The sequence below is a fragment of the Protopterus annectens genome, chromosome 10.part0, assembly GCF_019279795.1.
Source record: "Protopterus annectens isolate FY-2018-M chromosome 10.part0, PAN1.0, whole genome shotgun sequence".
Taxonomy (NCBI): Eukaryota; Metazoa; Chordata; order Ceratodontiformes; family Protopteridae; genus Protopterus; species Protopterus annectens.
This window is the reverse complement of record NC_056744.1, coordinates 75,228,924-75,245,659: the sequence shown is the minus strand read 5'-3', so window position 1 is coordinate 75,245,659 and position 16,736 is coordinate 75,228,924. Positions and strand designations below refer to the sequence as shown.

Here is a 16,736-nt window from a genome sequence, read left to right as displayed (position 1 = left end):
TATCTAGATTTTTGCACTGTATTGGTCTGCTGCTTCCAGCCTCCACAAAAGGCAGGCAGTCAGCTTACTTTCTGGGTAGCTCCTCTATTGTTGGCTTAGTTCTTCATGTCACAGTTGCTTGCTGTGTAATGGTGGCAGATGACTCCTGTACATTGAGGGAATATTCTGCTGTTCAGTGTATATTATATTTGATCATCTCTGTGCCTGCAGCCTCAGAGATGAAACTGGACAGGTTTGATACTGCTTGTCAGTGAATTGCTGTTTTATTATGTTGTAGCAACCTTTCGGTGAGTTTAAAAGTAAGGGTGTGTATGTGGTCATTTCCTCATAATAAATCATAAAAAGTTCTAGTGTATGTGTTATGTGCATCTATGTTCTTAACCTGACAATTACAGTTGTCGGGGCACCTGTGATATGTAAATTCTGATAATGTTGAGACCTTGTATTGGAGTTTTGTCAAGCAGAGTGGATCTACCGCCTTCTCCTCCCAGTCATTAGAAGCTGGGATGTACCTTCCTTCATGTTTGAGTTAAGTAGTGGTCACTGTGGTAGTAGTGTGGCTGCTTCTTCAGTGGTGATTTTAATCTAGGGCTGTAAACACCATTTCCTTCCCCTTTATAGATCAGCATGCAGTAAAGCTTCCTTTATGGAGGCAGACACACAATGCTGCAGTCAGTTGAACACAACTGGTTAAGAGCATAGATTCCTGTAAGTTGACTCTTCAGTCATCCATCCATTAACAATCCCTTTTCCCATTATTGCACATGAGGTTGAGGTGTCACCAACAGTGACAATCCTCTAGAGTAAAGGTTCACACCACCGGGTGGCTAGCCATGCCACTGTTTGTCTTTATAGCTTTCCCAGTTGATAAAACACTTGAATGCTTTCCGTAAGCTCTTTCCCCAAGCCATTTCTCTATTATATTGTCTTGTAGTGACATGCAAACCAGACACAAAACTGCTAAGGGTGCCTTGTTTATAAGAAGAAAAGCCTTATGATATTCAGTATTCTTTTCATTTACATGCTTTGTAACAAACGTATTACTGGATAATGCCTAAGGTTTTAACCCAGTCACAAGCATGGAAAAAAGCACACAGATTTTTCTTTAGTCATACACTGTTAACCAGAACCTTCCTCTCTCTCCCCCTCTAGCCATCCCACTGTTGTTCTTTCATGCCACACACACACACACACACACACACACACACACACACACACACACACACTCACATCTATGGCCAATTTAGAGTATCCAATCCACCTATTGCATGCCTTTGACTCATACAGGTAGAAAATAGTTTTTTGAAAGAGACAAGCCCAATTGCACCATCTCAAATCCCTTTGTATTAGGGAAAGCAGAAAAGTCCCAGAATAGTTCACTGTGATCTCTCATGTGCAGAGAAGATGCATTTGTTTAAGACAAAAAGCTTTGATGAAATTCAGGCAGGAGTACCACTGAGATTTTATCAGGAACATAAAACCTATACAAATTTCTATCCTTGCTTTGTAAGGAAGCAGTAGTAACATTCACAGGAGTAGAAGTGGTGTGTATGAACATGCACTTGCACTTGTGAAATATTCTGTTCATTTATGTCCTACACACACACACACACACACACACACACACACACACACACACACACACACACACACACACACAGAATGTTATGCTGTAACACCACCTTTTGTTTCTTTCCATCTGCAAAGGAAATCTTTCTTTCAGTACTTCTACCCCGCCCTTCCAAATGTTTTGGTAGTTTGGAGTCTTTTCCATTTTAAAGTAGCGGCACTGTAGATTTTATGTTTTTTTTATTTCTACCCATGGTTAGCCTTTTTTGTTAGGTTAAAGATTTTATTTATTTATTCTTAATGCTTCAAAATCTAATTAAGAGGCAGTGACATTGATATAAAGATATGAGGCTTTTAAAGACCTGAGTTTATTTTTAGTTAGGTTATGCAGATTTACAGGCCATAGGCCAGATTTTGCACACTCATGAAGAAATGAGACTTGTTTTCTGTTGTTGTTCCTTCGGCTTTTCCCGGTTAGGGGTCGCCAAAGCGGAACTCCGGTCTGCTAATGATTGGCAGTAGATTTTCACTTGTTTTCTGTTGTGGATTTCAAAAAAGACAGTTGCTTTCTGCAGAGTTGTAATTGCTACATTGTATTGTGCTTTTCCAGGGTTGCTGTGTTATTGGTCATTCATACTTGTGTTGTACCTTTAATTGTAATGCTGCATACCTGGCTGGTATGGGGCATTTTCAGCTTTTCTCTTTTGTCCTGGTGTTTGCTATGCATGAAGAGCACTCTGATAAGGATTACATCCAATAGCTTGCAGCAGTTTCTTTAGCACCAGCAGCCGTTTTGCAAAAGTTTAAGCCTTGGTAAAGGTATGAAGCTTGGCACACAAACATAGCTATTTCTGTAAATTTGGATATAGAATCTGTGTGCATTTAGAATTTGCTGCTGTTTAAACAGTACTGTTTGCATCTTTCCACAAGTGGTCTGTATGCATTTTTCCCCTGAAATGAGCATGAGTATGTAATTTTGTGAAATTAAACTTTAAACTTTACACTTTCATATCATAGCTGCAGATTCGCTGTGTGATTTAATGTACAGAGACTGTGTGGGGGAAGAAAACTGATTTTTTTTCTGTAATTTTCAATAGACCGTTCCAGGAGTGGATTCTAAGAACAGACATATGGGATTTTGCTTTTGTCTTGGAGAACTACTTGTATTTGAGACTTCATTCAAAAGGAGAGGTAAAAAAATGTGTTACCATTTCATTACTGTTATTTTTTATTTTATTTAAACAAAGATGTTTATTATAGAAAGTTTTAGTAAGGAACTGAGTAGTGAACTGACTGCAGTCTGATCAGCAAATCCCCCAATAAGTAAGAGTATAGAGGATGTTGAATCCCTGTTTGTTAAGCTGTCACTTGATTATGGTCAATAATATCTGCTATGTCATGATTAATTTCCTAAGTGAACTGGACTTTGAGAGTGAGAGAGATGTATTTTGGTTATTAGCATGTTTATATAAAAACATTGTGTGTAACAGCTGCATTAACTGGTTGTCACAGTGGACACTACTGTCTACTTTGTAGGGTTTTTTTTCTTTTCTTACCCAACTTTGTGATGCATCACCACATCACATGGTTTAAGTGAAAGGAGCATTAAATTCAGAACCCCACTGTGATATGCTTATGTGGGATGTACATCCTACACCCGAATGTCCGCAGTGATGCTCGGATGGAGTCTTGGTTTTGTTCAGACATAGTCTGTCAGAACAGTTGAGTAGTGTCTTCTTTTTAAGTACATTGATGGTCTCATTTTTGGATAGCACAGTAACTGAACTTAAGTGCTGCAGTTGCTGCACAAAGGAACACTTTTTGTAGTACAACAAGCCTCGCTTATCCTTGGGGGTGGGATTCCAGCACAGGATGGCCCTATTTTGTGCTTTTCCCAAGGATAGCTACAGTCTTCCTCCCCAGACCAGCTCTAGCAGGTGTCAGTGCTACAAACTGAACATCAGTCACCTGGGTCATAATGACACTGTGGATGGTTATGATTTTTTTTATTGTAGAAAATTAAAATGTATTTATTATAGTTATTGTGTTTTAATTTGTATTTAACCAAGAGTTAAGTAATTGGGTAAAGGAGGTGTATGAATGATTCTGTATTTCTTAATTTGGTTTTGGAAGTGCCACAGCAGCGTGTATGTGGTATTGCCAAGTGGTTTATTTCTTGCCTTTGGGTCCTTTGGAGAAGGTGATTGCTTGTTATGTGAATAGGGAGCAACAACTGCATGACTGACATGCTATGAAAGACGTGAAGCAAAATGGAGCATGGCAGAGGCTAATATTGCTCGAAGGAGAAAACCCTTGTAGCTTTACAAGGCTGGTGTATACAAAAAGGGCATTTTTTTCCCCAAAACTGTTTTGGGTGTTCCAGGGTGCTTGATTAAAACTGGATGGGCTGATCGCTATTAATCTTTCCCAACCATGGTGTTGGACATGCAGCAAAGTGTGCAAAGTGATAAACCTACAGTTACAGTCGAAGGAGTAAGAAGTGTGTAAAATTTGCAGATACTAGTAAATATCCTTGGTATACTTTCAAAGTACTCATGAATGCTTGAAATAGTGTGAAGTTACTGCCAAACCTCTTTCCCCACAGTGGGGCCAGATGACATCTGCAGTAACAATGGACGTAGAAAATGCAGGAGCACATCAGTAGGTGTCTTACTGTCCTACAATGAAAAGGAGAAAGAGCAACTGCATTTCATAGAAGTAAGTGGTGCCTTTCTGTTTGTGCAATGTGCTTACCAGTCCTATACATCCTTAAGTGTGAAACGGGAGGACATGCAGTAGTCATTGTGTGAGGCACCGCTGTTGTCATACCGACAAGAGCCCAGAGTCCAGCCCCTTCTATGAGCTTGAAGTTGTCATTAAATGTTTGTTACCCAATGGAGATTGTGGTCTGCACCCCCAGACATCCTTCCTCCTCCTTTTTCCAGGAGATGTGAGCCACCAAAGCCATTTTGTTTCTCCGCATCTGGGCCTCTGGCAGCTTAGATGCTAGTTGAACTCTAGCTGCTTGTGATGCATGTGGATGTCTTGAATTTTGTATCATTTGACAGGCTCTTTTTTATGATGATTTTTTGCTTTGCTGTTTCCTTCTGAGCATTTGTAGCCTCCTTGAACCCTGCTGATGACAGTAATAAAATTGTTTTTGTTGCATTCTGTTGCATTTGAACCTTCTGGTCATCATAGCCATTGACCGATATTTGAGCTTGTACCATTTTTTGAGGACTTTTATTCAGTTTGAGTGTACCTTGTCTTGAATCTTGTGTCAATATCGTATGCCTAAAATTGAGCTTTCAAGGCTGCAGACATCCTAAGTTTAGCATTCATTTACTGTTTTTTTTTCTTTTTGATAACCAATTTATCCTGTTCAGGGTTGGTGGGGATCTGGAACTTGTCCGGAAAAGAAGTGACACTATTTCATCAAAAGTTTATCCACATTAATTTCTTATGATGTGTTTGGGATATGGGAATAAACTTGGAGACTATGACAAAACACATGAGCATGCCCATGCATCTTAAGGTGGTTTTAGCAAAATCCTGAACTGCTAAGTGGAGTCCCATCCTCCATAACATGTAGGGCTAAAGGCTGTAGGCATTAGGACCACTAAACAAGTACAAATTTTCATAGGCTATCAAATATCCTTATCTGACACTTAATGTACCACATTGCTCACTGCCTCCAGATCTTCCTTCCTGTTCTGCAGCTCAAACAAACTGTACAGTGGCCGGGACTGCCTCCTACAGTTAGCATTGTTTTTATCAAACGTTGCAAGTATCTTTATCTTTTCTGTGGCATTTTGATAGTGCTCTTTCTTTATATTTAGGACCTTTTTTGCAACTCTTTTTCCTTTTTTTCACTCCTATAGGAACATATGGGAAAGATTCTGTATTTTTCAGCATAGACCTGTTTTAATGGCTTGCTATTTCTTAGGGTTTTCTTTCCTTTTATCATCCTCCTTTTTATTTGCTTGTTGCGCCTCACTTTTTCAAGGAATATAATTTTTTTTTTTGATATTTGTGATTTGGGCATCCAGCCTGAATTGAAGCAGACTGAGCCTTCCATAATTATCTCTTTGGTATGCAAATTTTTCCCCTGGCCCTTGTGTAGTGAGTGTTCCATTTATTTTGGCCAGGGACACTATCTTGAAATGTTACATTTGTTGGCAGTCTTCTGCTTCTACTTATCAGCACTGGCAGGATCATTTAAGGTTATACCCTTGACATAAAATTTTATTTGTTAGATCACACTCAGCTGAAAGGATTAGATTTGTCCATCTTGGTGTCAAGGTCTGCTGATGTCCTTCCATATCACTGTTGCAATATTCTTTATAATAGTGATCCCCTACCAAGGGCAGCCCAATGTCCAGCTAATATACCAAAGCCTTTTGGTTGTAAAGGGTATGCTGTACATCACATGTATGCTTCCTGCTCACGCATAGGGCATAAAGGTGACATCCGGATGTACCGTCCTCTTTGTTACCAGTCTGAATGCCATCTTTGGTCTGAACGCCCGTTTGTTTTTGCTTCTTCTGCTTACAGATAAATGCGCCATTGGGGTTTTTGATTTTATTTCCCTTATGTTTATTTTGTAATGTGGTTGTTGGGTTTCATGTCATCCAGAAAGTGGGAAATGCCAGTGTAGGAGACGGATTTCCCATAAAGATCATCACAAGCAGTGTTTGTTCTGTTTAGGCACTTCTCATGACCATGCATCTTGCGATATTTGTCGGTGCTTTTACCCTAAAACTTTGAGGAGTTGGCTTTCTTCCCTAGTGACTTAACTTGTTGGTTAATGATTCCATGGAAGGATTTTCCTGGCCAGAGGGTCAGCCGCCTACAAAGAAAAAGGACAAGAATGTTTGGTCTGATTCTTTGGCTTTTCCGCCAGTTCCAGATGTCTCTCTTGAGTCTAGTGAAAGCACAGAGAAGCATCCAGTTTCTTTCTCAGATTTCTCTGTCATGACAACTTTAGAGGCAGGCATGAACCCGACACCACGCATGATCATTGAGGTTTTACAGATGTCCACCTTGTATGTACAGGGGAAACCACGGCTGATTTATTACTGAAGGGCGTAGGGGTGTTCCTCAAATTTTAGTTAGGGAAGAGGTCTAACTACCATTGACTGTTGTTAGGGGTCAGAGCCTCCAACATTTTTTGTTTTATTTCCCACTCAAAAAGAAGCAGAAAATTAAACCTGTTTTGCCTGCTCCCAAGGATCCTCAGAGTGAATGGCAGAACTTCATTTGAGGCTTGTTTAATGCCCCTATGGCTCTCAAGCTTCCACATGGTGTTTTCTTTTCCTGCTCCCCTCAGTCTTCTACTTCTTTTAAGAGACCTAGGGAACAGGATCCTTCTGAGGAGGATGCTGCAGATTCTGATGAAGAGTCCTTGACTTACTCCTTCCAGATTCCTTCTGCCTCAGAACTATAATCCAGTGGCAAAGAGTCTTCTCAGTCCTGACTCAACTTTTGCGGAGATATCATGTGGTAATAATGTTCCTAGAATGATGGACTCAAATGGGACTGTGGTCAAGTGTTTGATGTTCAGAAGAGGTGCTATGAACTTTTGTAAATGGAGTCTCCTAGGCCCTTTGCTGTTCCTCCAGTTCTTGATGCCTTGATGGATGGTTTTTCGGTACTTGCGTATTATCGCAACCAGATTTTCGCAGCTGCGAAAATCGCATGCTATAATAAGAGCTACTGCAAAAAACACCCTAAACTGTTTTTTTTTTACATGTTTATGAATGAATTAAAGAAGAAGAACTAATGAATAATAACTTTTGATTCAAGTCCGGAAGGAAAACAATTGCACCAGTCTTCCCTCTGTTTTGCCATGTATTACACACGCACGCTTCAGTTGTCAGGGCTGCTGTCTAAAAGTTGAAACAACTGCCACTAACACATAATGTATTGACGCCTGAAGTACGTCAAAAAGTTCAAGGGGAATTGAAAGGGTTACGCTGACATTTGACATTTAACTGAGCGGTGGAAACCTGCTGTAATATTTCTTGAGGTTCATGTATACATCATTACATTTACAGTTAATGCAGAAATGAATTAGCAGCACACATGCTGCCAGTAAAATGCATGTCAGGTTACAAAAACCCTGTCAGTGACAGAAAGTGCATTCATGTCTGAATTCCAGACAAAGAGTTGAAGGGGACTTGAAAGGGTAATAGATGACTTTGTACTAAAGGTTCACATATATGTTAATGCAAGGAAGAGATAGCACCATCCTTGCCGGCAGTAAGTGCATACTTCAACAGCAACACTGACAGTTTTCATTTTGGTTTGTTAACCCTTGCTAAAACATCCTTCATTGTAAAAGCAAATGGATTTCCTGACATTTGTACGACATTAACGGACAAATGTCAACAGTGGGAAACAGTAACATTTGACTACTGGCCATGAACATTCATACGACATACTTCTGATTAAGTTGCCTTTGCTACGCTTGTGATCAGGAAGGCAGGATCTGTCATGTGCTGTTGCAGTGCGGAGTTCACTGGCCAAGTGAGACACACAAGGCAGGAGTCGAAAAATTGGCAGTTATTCCTCTCCTTGCCTCATACAGTGTGTGCCACAGTATTCCTTACTTGCTTCCACTCCTGTTTCCAGCTTAATTAACCTGTCTTCTCATAAACAGGACAAATTTCGCAACAGCAAAAATCTAGTTGCGATAATACGCAAGTACCGCTTTTTCTACTGCTTCTCAGGCTCCTGATTCTCAACCCCCCTGCTTCCAAAAAAACTGTTATGTTTTATAAAGTGCCTGGGGACTGTAGGTTTCTATATAGGTGTTTTTCTATTGACCCTTTTGTGGTGTCAGTGGCTTCTGATAAGCCTTCCAGATTGTTGCCTTCCGGAAAATTGCTGCCATCTGATAAGGATAGCAGAACCATGGAGAGACTGGGTAAGGAGGAGTATACTTCTGCTGCCCTAATCTTTAGAGTTGTTACTTATCAGACACACATGACTAAGTATGTTTTGGCTCTTCTCTGTCAAGCTATTTCTGATCTCCCTGATTCTGAGGGGAAGGCCTCTGCTCTTGGTTTTCTTGGGACTTCCTCCCAAGTAGCTCACTATTCCATTGAATACAGCTATGATGCAGTTGATGCTTCATCTAGGACTGCTGCTTTTGGATCTGTTTTGAGAGAATATTCTTGGCTCAGATTTCAGGCTTTAGCTGATGATATCAAGGCTAAACTGATGAATGCTCCTCTGGATTATAAACATTTGTTTGGCGCTGCTGCTGCAGAGTTTAAGTCCCTGCAAAAAAATGGCAAGGCCTTACAGGAGTTGAAGCATATTTTTGTTTCCCCTGTGCCCAAGTTTCAGAAGAATTATCCTAATAAGCCTGTCTTTGTCCATAGGCAGTCTTGGCCTCCCCAGAAGTAAAAAGGGTGGTAGAAGGGCTACCCAAACTTCTACCCAGAAGCATCCTTTTCCTGATAAATCAGATGCTGTATGACTGTCCTGTTCTCTGTCACTTTCTTCGTTCTCTGTGTCTTTCCTTGTCTCTTCCTATTTGGGTGAAAATCACCCATGACTCCTAGGTTCTTTCTGTAATTCGCCAGGGTTATTACATGGTTTTGGACCCCCCCCCCCTTTTTTTGGCCATTCCTCAGCCTTCTCAGGAACAATTGCCCTTTTTTCCAGAGGTGCTTCAGAGCCTGTTCTGTCCTGTCAAGGAACAATTCAAGAGGTTTCAGCTCCTTACAGGGGGAAGGGGTTTTACTCCAGAATGTTCTTGGTCCTCATGAAAGAAGGCAGTTGGAGACCCATTCTGGATATTTCTCAGCTAAACACCTTTTTGAAAGTCCTTTCCTTTCAGATGTCATCCCTTCAAACCTTGTTTCCTTTGCAACTTCCTTAGGCTTTTTTATTTTCCCTCGATCTCCAGCATGCTTATCTACACATTTCTGTTCATCCCCTTTTCAGGAAGTTTTTACATTTGTCTGTTGCTTCCTGGCATTTTCAGTTGTTTGCTTTTCCCTTTGGCCTCTCTACTACCCCAAGGCTCTTCACCAAATGCCTTGCTTCTGTGATTGCTTTCTGCAGGCAAATTGGGCAACAGGTAATTTCTTATCTGGATGACCTGATTATTCAGGCTTCCTCTTAGGTCTTACTTCAGCATATACACTTTACCATTTCTCTCTTACAAAGCCTGGGGTTTACAGTACATTTCCAGAAGTCATTCCTGACTCCTCCTCAGGATCATATTTTTCTGGGTTGCAGGATCCAGATTATTCCAGTGCTGTCATTCCTGCCTCCTCCCAAGGCCTTAATTCTCATTGCTTTCTTTCAAACCCTTCTTCCTCCGGCTTCAGTAACAGCTAGAGAATTTCTGAGGGCTGTGGGCTACATGGCTTCTACCATTACTATGCTTCCTGTAGCCAAGCTCCAGATGAGAAAGCTTCAGTGGTTTCTAATGTCAGTTTGGCTTCAACATTCTCATCTTTTAGATTTTCTAGTCCCTCTACTTCCATGTCTCAAGCTGGAACTTTATCAGTTGTCCCTCAATGCAGGGTTCCTTTACAACCTCCATTTCTGTCTGAGGAACTTTTCATGGATGCCTCAGATGTCGGATGGGAGGCCTCCTTCGGTTCTCTGAAGTTACAAGGCCTTTGGTCACTTTGACAAAAGAAAGACCACATCAGTGTCAAAGAGATGAGAGCTTTCCGGCTGTCTCTTCAGGCTTTTCATTCTGTCTCTCTTCCAGGGCCTCGTAAGATTCTCGTAGACTATACCACAGTGATGTGGTATGTTAAACAAGCAAGGGGGGACAAGGTTTTTCTCTCCTATGCAGGTTAGCCCTTTAGGTTTTGGAGCTAGCTATCCAGTATCGGGTGACCCTTCAGGCAGTTTAAATTCCCTCTGATCAGAGCATAGTGGCAGATTTTCTGAGCAGGTCCATAACACTATCCCACAAGTGGATGCTTCACATGGATGCGTTTCTGAACATTGTCCACCAGTGGGGTAATCTTCAAGTACATCTATTTGCCTCCCCTCTGAACAGACAACTTCCTCTATTTTGTGCCAGAGTCCCTTGCCACCTGGCTTGGAAAGTGGACACCCTCTCTTTTTCTTGGTAGGGGATGTTTCGTTATCCCTTCCCTCCCCTTCGTCTCATTCCAGAAGTCCTGTTCAAGATAAAACAGAATGCTCCCAAAATCTTGCTGGTGACTCCCTTTTGGTCCAGACAGCATTGGTTCCAGACTATTCCAATGCTGGCATTCCTGCCTCCTCCCAAGGCCTTAATTCTCATTGCTTTCTTTCAAACCCTTCTTCCTCCGGCTTCAGTAACAGCTAGATAATTTCTGAGGGCTGTGGGCTACATGGCTTCTACCATTACTATGCTTCCTGTAGACAAACTCCAGATGAGAAAGCTTCAGTGGTTTCTAAAGTCAGTTTGGCTTCAACATTCTCATCTTTTAGATTTTCCTGTCCCTCTACTTCCATGTCTCAAGCTGGAACATCATCAGTTGTCCCTCAATGCAGGATTCCTTTACAACCTCCATTTCTGTCTGAGGAACTTTTCATGGATGCCTCAGATGTGGGATGGGAGGCCTCCTTCGGTTCTCTGAAGTTACAAGGCCTTTGGTCACTTCGACAAAAGAAAGACCACATCAGTGTCAAAGAGATGAGAGCTTTTTGGCTGTCTTTTCATTCTCTCTTTCTTCCAGGGCCTCATAAGATTCTCGTAGACTATACCACAGTGATGTGGTATGTTAAACAAGCAAGGGGGGGGGGTTATCTCCTATGCAGGTTAGACCTTTAGGTTTTGGAGCTAGCTATCCAGTATCTGGTGACCCTTCAGGCAGTTTAAATCCCCTCTGATCAGAAAATAGTGGCAGATTTTCTGAGCAGGTCCTTGACACTATCCCACAAGTGGATGCTTCACATGGATGCGTTTCTGAACATTGTCCACCAGTGGGGTACTCTTCAAGTACATCTATTTGCCTCCCCTCTGAACAGACAACTTCCTCTATTTTGTGCCAGAGTCCCTTGCCATCTGGCCTGGAAAATGGACCCCCTCTCTTTTTCTTGGTAGGGGATGTTTCTTTATCCCTTCCCTCCCCTTGGTCTCATTCCAGACGTCCTGTTAAAGATAAAACAGAATGCTCCCAAAATCTTGCTGGTGACTCCCTTTTGGTCCAGACAGCATTGGTTCCCTCTTCTGCTGCATCTTGCCAAGGGCAGTCATCACACGATGTCCTTCCATTTCACTGTTGCAGTATTCATTACATTAAGGATCCCCTGCTAAGGGCGGCTTGACTGGCCAGTATACCAAAGCCTTTAGGTTGCTTTAAGGTACACCGTATGTCATGTCACATGTATGATCCTTGCATAGTGTAGGGCATAATGGTGATTTCTAGGTGTACTATCCTCAGAACTTTTTTGCCGCCAGTCTGAACTCCATCGCTTGATCATATGTCTGAATGCCCATTCCATTGCTGGTCCCAGGCTTGTCAACCTATTTATGATCTTCCAGACTCTGAGGGTAAAACTTCTGCTTTTTCCTGTTAGAGACTTCCTCCCAGGTGGATCATCATTCCATCAAGTGTAGTTATAATGCAACAGATGTTTTTTCTAGGACTGCTGCTTTCGGGTCAGTGATGAAGAGGTATTCTTGGCTTTGGCTTCAACCTTTGCCTGATGATAGTAAGGCTAAGTTAATGGATGTCTGTCTTGATAATAAATATTTGGTTGGTGAAGCTGCTGCTGACATGTTTAAGTCCCTTCAGGAAAAGGGCAAGATTTTACAGGAACTTAAACGTGTTTGTTTCTCCTCTGTCTAAATTTCAGAGAAACTTCCCCAGTAAGCCAGCCTTTGTTCACAAGCAATCTTGCCCTCCTCGTAAGGGCAAAAAGGGTGGCAAGCAGGCTCCTCCTGCTAAGGCTGGTCAGACTTCAGTGCCTCAGAAGTCTCCTTTTCCAGATAAACCAGGTGCTGTCTGACTATGTTATTCTTCCCAGCCACTTTCCACTTTCTCTTCGCCTCTCTCTCTTTCCCTCTTTGGCAATAGATTACTCAGGAATTCTGAGTCCTGTCCATTATTTGCCATGGGAATTTCATGGTATGGAAATCCTTTCCCCTTTTTATTGGTATTTCTCAACCCACTCAGGAACAACTCTGCTTTTTCCAGAGGTGCTTCGGGACCTCTTGACTCTGGGTACTATTCAAGAGGTGCCTGTGTCCCAAAGGGGGAAGCAGTTTTACTCTAGGATGTTTCTAGTACCTTGAAAAGAGGGCAATTGGAGACAAATTCTAGACCTCTCTCATCTACGCACTTTTCTAAAGGTGCTCTCCTTTTGAATGTTGTCCCTTTAGACTTTGCTCCCTATTTTGTTTATCCAGGCTTATATGGTGTCTCTGGATCTCAAGGATGCTTATCTCCATATTCCAGTCCATCCCCTTTTCGGGAAGATTTTACATTTCTCTGTTACTTCTTGGCATTTTCAGTTCTGTGCTTTGCCCTTTGGTCTTTCTATTGCCCCAAGGGTATTCATCAAATGCCTTGCTCCTGTGACTGCTTTTATCAGGGTTCAGGGGATCCAAGTATTTCCTTACTTAGATGACCTCCTTCTCCAGAGATCCTGTTGCAAAATCCTTATCTTGCCATCCTCTCCACAGATCCTGTTGCAAAATCTTCATTTTGCCATTTCCTTCTGCAAAGCCTGAGGTGCACAATAAATTTCAAAAAGTATTTTTTGACTCCTTCTCAGGATCATGTTGTTCTCGGGTGCAGGATTTAGACTGTGTTTATGCTGGCATCCCCTACCTTCTTCCAAGGCCTTGACACTCATTTCTTTCTTTAAAGGTCTTCTTCCTGTGGCCTCTATTTCAACCAGGGAGTTTCTGAGAGCGCTGGGATTCATGGCATCAGCCATCCCTATGCTCCCTCTGGCTAAACTCCACATGAGAAAGTTTCAGCGGTTTCTGGTCAGTTTTGCATTCACATCTGCATCCCCTAGAATTTGTAGTTCTTTCTTGAGGCAAGGTAGAAGAGTAACTTCTCTGGTGGATTCAGCAATTGTCTTTAAATCCAGGGCTCCCTTTTCACCCCCTCTTCCATATCAGGAGCTGTTCACAGACTCTTCAGATGTGGGATAGGGAGCAGCTTTTGTCTCAAAGGTGCAGAGGGTGTGGTCGCCTCTTCAACAGAAAGAGCACATCAGAGTCAAAGAGATGAGAGCTCTTCTGATTTTTCATCCTTTTTTTCTCCCCAGGACCTCTCAAGGTATTTGCAGACAATACCAAACCACAGTGATGTGGTATGTAAACAAATGGGGGTGGGAGGAAAGATGTTGTTTTCTTTGCAGGTTGGCACTCCTAGTATGGGATCTTGCTGTCCAGTATCAAGTGACTCTTCAAGCAGTTTACACTTCCTCTGGTCAAAATATTCTGGCTGATGCTTTGAGCAGGTCCTTAACTCAATTCCACGAATGGATGCTTCACAGGGATGTGTTTCCGGACATTGTCCACCAGTGCGGTACTCCTCAAATAAATCTCTTTGCCTCCACTTTGAACAGACAGCTTCCTGTATTTTTGTACCAGAGTCCCAGATTCTCTTGTTTGGAAGGCAGAAGCCCTATCTTTTTCTTGTAAGGTGATGCTTCTTTATGCTTTCTCTCCCCTTCTTCTCATTCCAACAGTTCTGTTCATAATTCAGCAGGACACTCCCAAAATGTTGGTGACTCCCTTTTGGCTGAGACAGCATCAGTTCCCTCTTCGGCATTTAGCCAAGGGCAATCATCACAAGTTACCTCACAGGGTGGTCCTACTCACACAGGACAAGGGATCCTCTCATCCATCCCCACTTGTCCGCTCTTCAACTGACACTGTGAATGATAGGATTTTGATTCCACATAGACACCTTTTTTTTCTGAGGACATGCTTTGGGTCCTGCAGGAGGCCAAGAAACCCAGTGTTAGAAAATCCTGTTTATCCAAATGGAAGAGGTTTTCTGTTTGCCATCTTTCTCATAACCTGGATTCACTTTCAGTGGATTTTCCTTTGGTCAATCTTAGTGTGAATTGCTCAGTGCTGGGTTGGCTTATTCTTCTGTTAAGGCCATCTCTTCTTGTCTGCCTTTATCTCCTCCTTTAGCTTCTAGATTGGAAGCTAAACAATTCCTAAAAAGATGTCCTTTATGTTAGGCCTCACAGGAAGCATGTTCCTCCTCCCTGGGATCTTAATTTTGTTTTGGAAAAAATGACTGGGGTTGCTTTTGAGCAGCAGCTTCAGCTTCCTTGCAACATTGCTCTTGGAAGACTCTTCTTTTGTTAGCCCTTACTTCTGCCAGATGGGTGTCTGTGCTTCAAGTCTTTATGGCATGTCTTCCTTTTTGGTGTTTCACAAGGACTGAGTGTCCTTGCATACTAATCCTTTTTTATGCCCAAGGTGGTGAATGAGTTCTCCCTAAATCAGTCTATTAATTTGCCCACTTTTTCCCTTCTCTGCAATGTACCAGTGAGAAGGAGCTGCATACATTGGACGTGCATAGACAACTCAGATTTTATTTGGATAAGACTAAGATTATTAGGAAATCAGATCAGTCCTTTGTTTCCTTTCATCCCAGGACCTTGGGATCTGCTGTATCCAAGTAAACTATTTCTTCTTGGATATCAAAAGTGATTTCTTTTTGATATTCCTTTCATTGCAAGAGCCTTCCTTATTTTGTTAAAGCTCCATTCTGCTAGGGTTGTGGCTTCTTATGATGCTTCTTTTAAAGGGTTTGATATTAATTCTATGCTTGAGGCAGCTACCTGGACTTCTGTGCATACATTTACCAAGCACTACAAGTTGGATGGAATCTCCAGAGCTAGAGATGGTTTTGCTGGGGCCATCCTCCGTGGCTACCTAGAGGGTTCTGCTGGTCCTTCCTCCTCCTAGGTGCCTTCCTGAGATTCGGTACTCTCCCTAATGTAATGAATACTGCAACAGTGAAATGGAAGGACATAGTACAGTTGTGTAAAATCTTACAAAAATGGAAGACGTCCTCCTCTTCACTGTTGCAGTATTCCCTCCTCCCCTCCTCCCCCTGGTTCATTTCTCATATGAATGTGCTGATTACCTTTTCTTTATTTTGGAATGGCATTCCTCTTGGGGCTATCCATTCTGAGGGTAGTATTTTATGCCCTACTCTATGCAAGGAGCATACGTGTGACATATGGCATATCTTAAAGCAACCTGAAGTCTTTGTTATATTGGCTGGACATCAGGCTGCCCTTGGCAGGGGCTCCCTAATGTAATGAATACTGGAACAGCGAAGAGAAGGACATCTGTACTTTACGTCACAGGGTGGACCTACTCATGCAAGACAAGGAATCTCTCATCCCTCCCCACCTGTCCACACTTCAGTGGACATTGTGGGTGATGGGGTTTTGATCCCTTACAGACACCTTTTTTTCTGAGGATGTGCTTCAGGTCCTGCAGGAGCCCAGGAAACCCACTACTAGGAAATCTTACTTGTGCAAATGGAAAGGGTTTTCTGTTTAGTGTTTCTCATAACCTGGATCCTCTTATTGTGGATGTTCTGTTTGGTTCTCTTATCTGTGTGAATTGCTCAGTGCTGCGTTGGCCTGTTTTTCTGTTAAGGCCCACTTATCAGCCATCTCTGCTTGTCTGCCTTTGACTCCCCCCCCCCCCTTTAGTCTCTAAATTTGAGGCAAAACAGTTTATTAAAGGGATCCTTCACATTAGGCCTCCTAAGAAGCCTGTCCTTTCTTCCTGCTACATTAATTTTATTTAGGAAAATTGACTCTGACCTCTTTTGAGCCTGTTGCTTCAGCTTCCTTACAGCTTTATTGTTTGATGACTCTGGCTTTTACTTCTGCCAGATGGATGTCTGAGCTGCAAGCCCTTAAGGCTGTTCCTCCTTTTTTAGTTATCCATAAGGACAGGGTGTCTCTTCGTACTAATCCTTCTTTTAAGCCAAAGGTGGTTAATGAGTTCTCCCTTAATCAGTCTGCCCACTTTTTTCCCTTCTCCACAATCTGCTAGTGAGAAGGTTTTGCACACCGTGGATTTGTATAGACAGCTCGGGTGTTATTTGGATAAGACTAAAGCTTTTTGTAACTCTGATCATCTTTTTGTTTCTTTTCTTCCCAGGTTTTTAGGTCTGGTTGTTTCCAAGAAAAGAATT

General features: G+C 42.1%; 1 protein-coding gene across 1 annotated transcript in view; it reads left to right on the top strand.

Moving 5' to 3' along the window:
• Positions 1-16,736, top strand: part of NUP85 (nucleoporin 85) — a 1,184,651-nt gene that overhangs the window by 36,783 nt on the left and 1,131,132 nt on the right. The window contains exon 2 of the mRNA XM_044085035.1: positions 2,667-2,760. Coding sequence (XP_043940970.1) covers positions 2,667-2,760 — 94 coding nt within the window. The remainder of the gene's footprint in view (positions 1-2,666; positions 2,761-16,736) is intronic.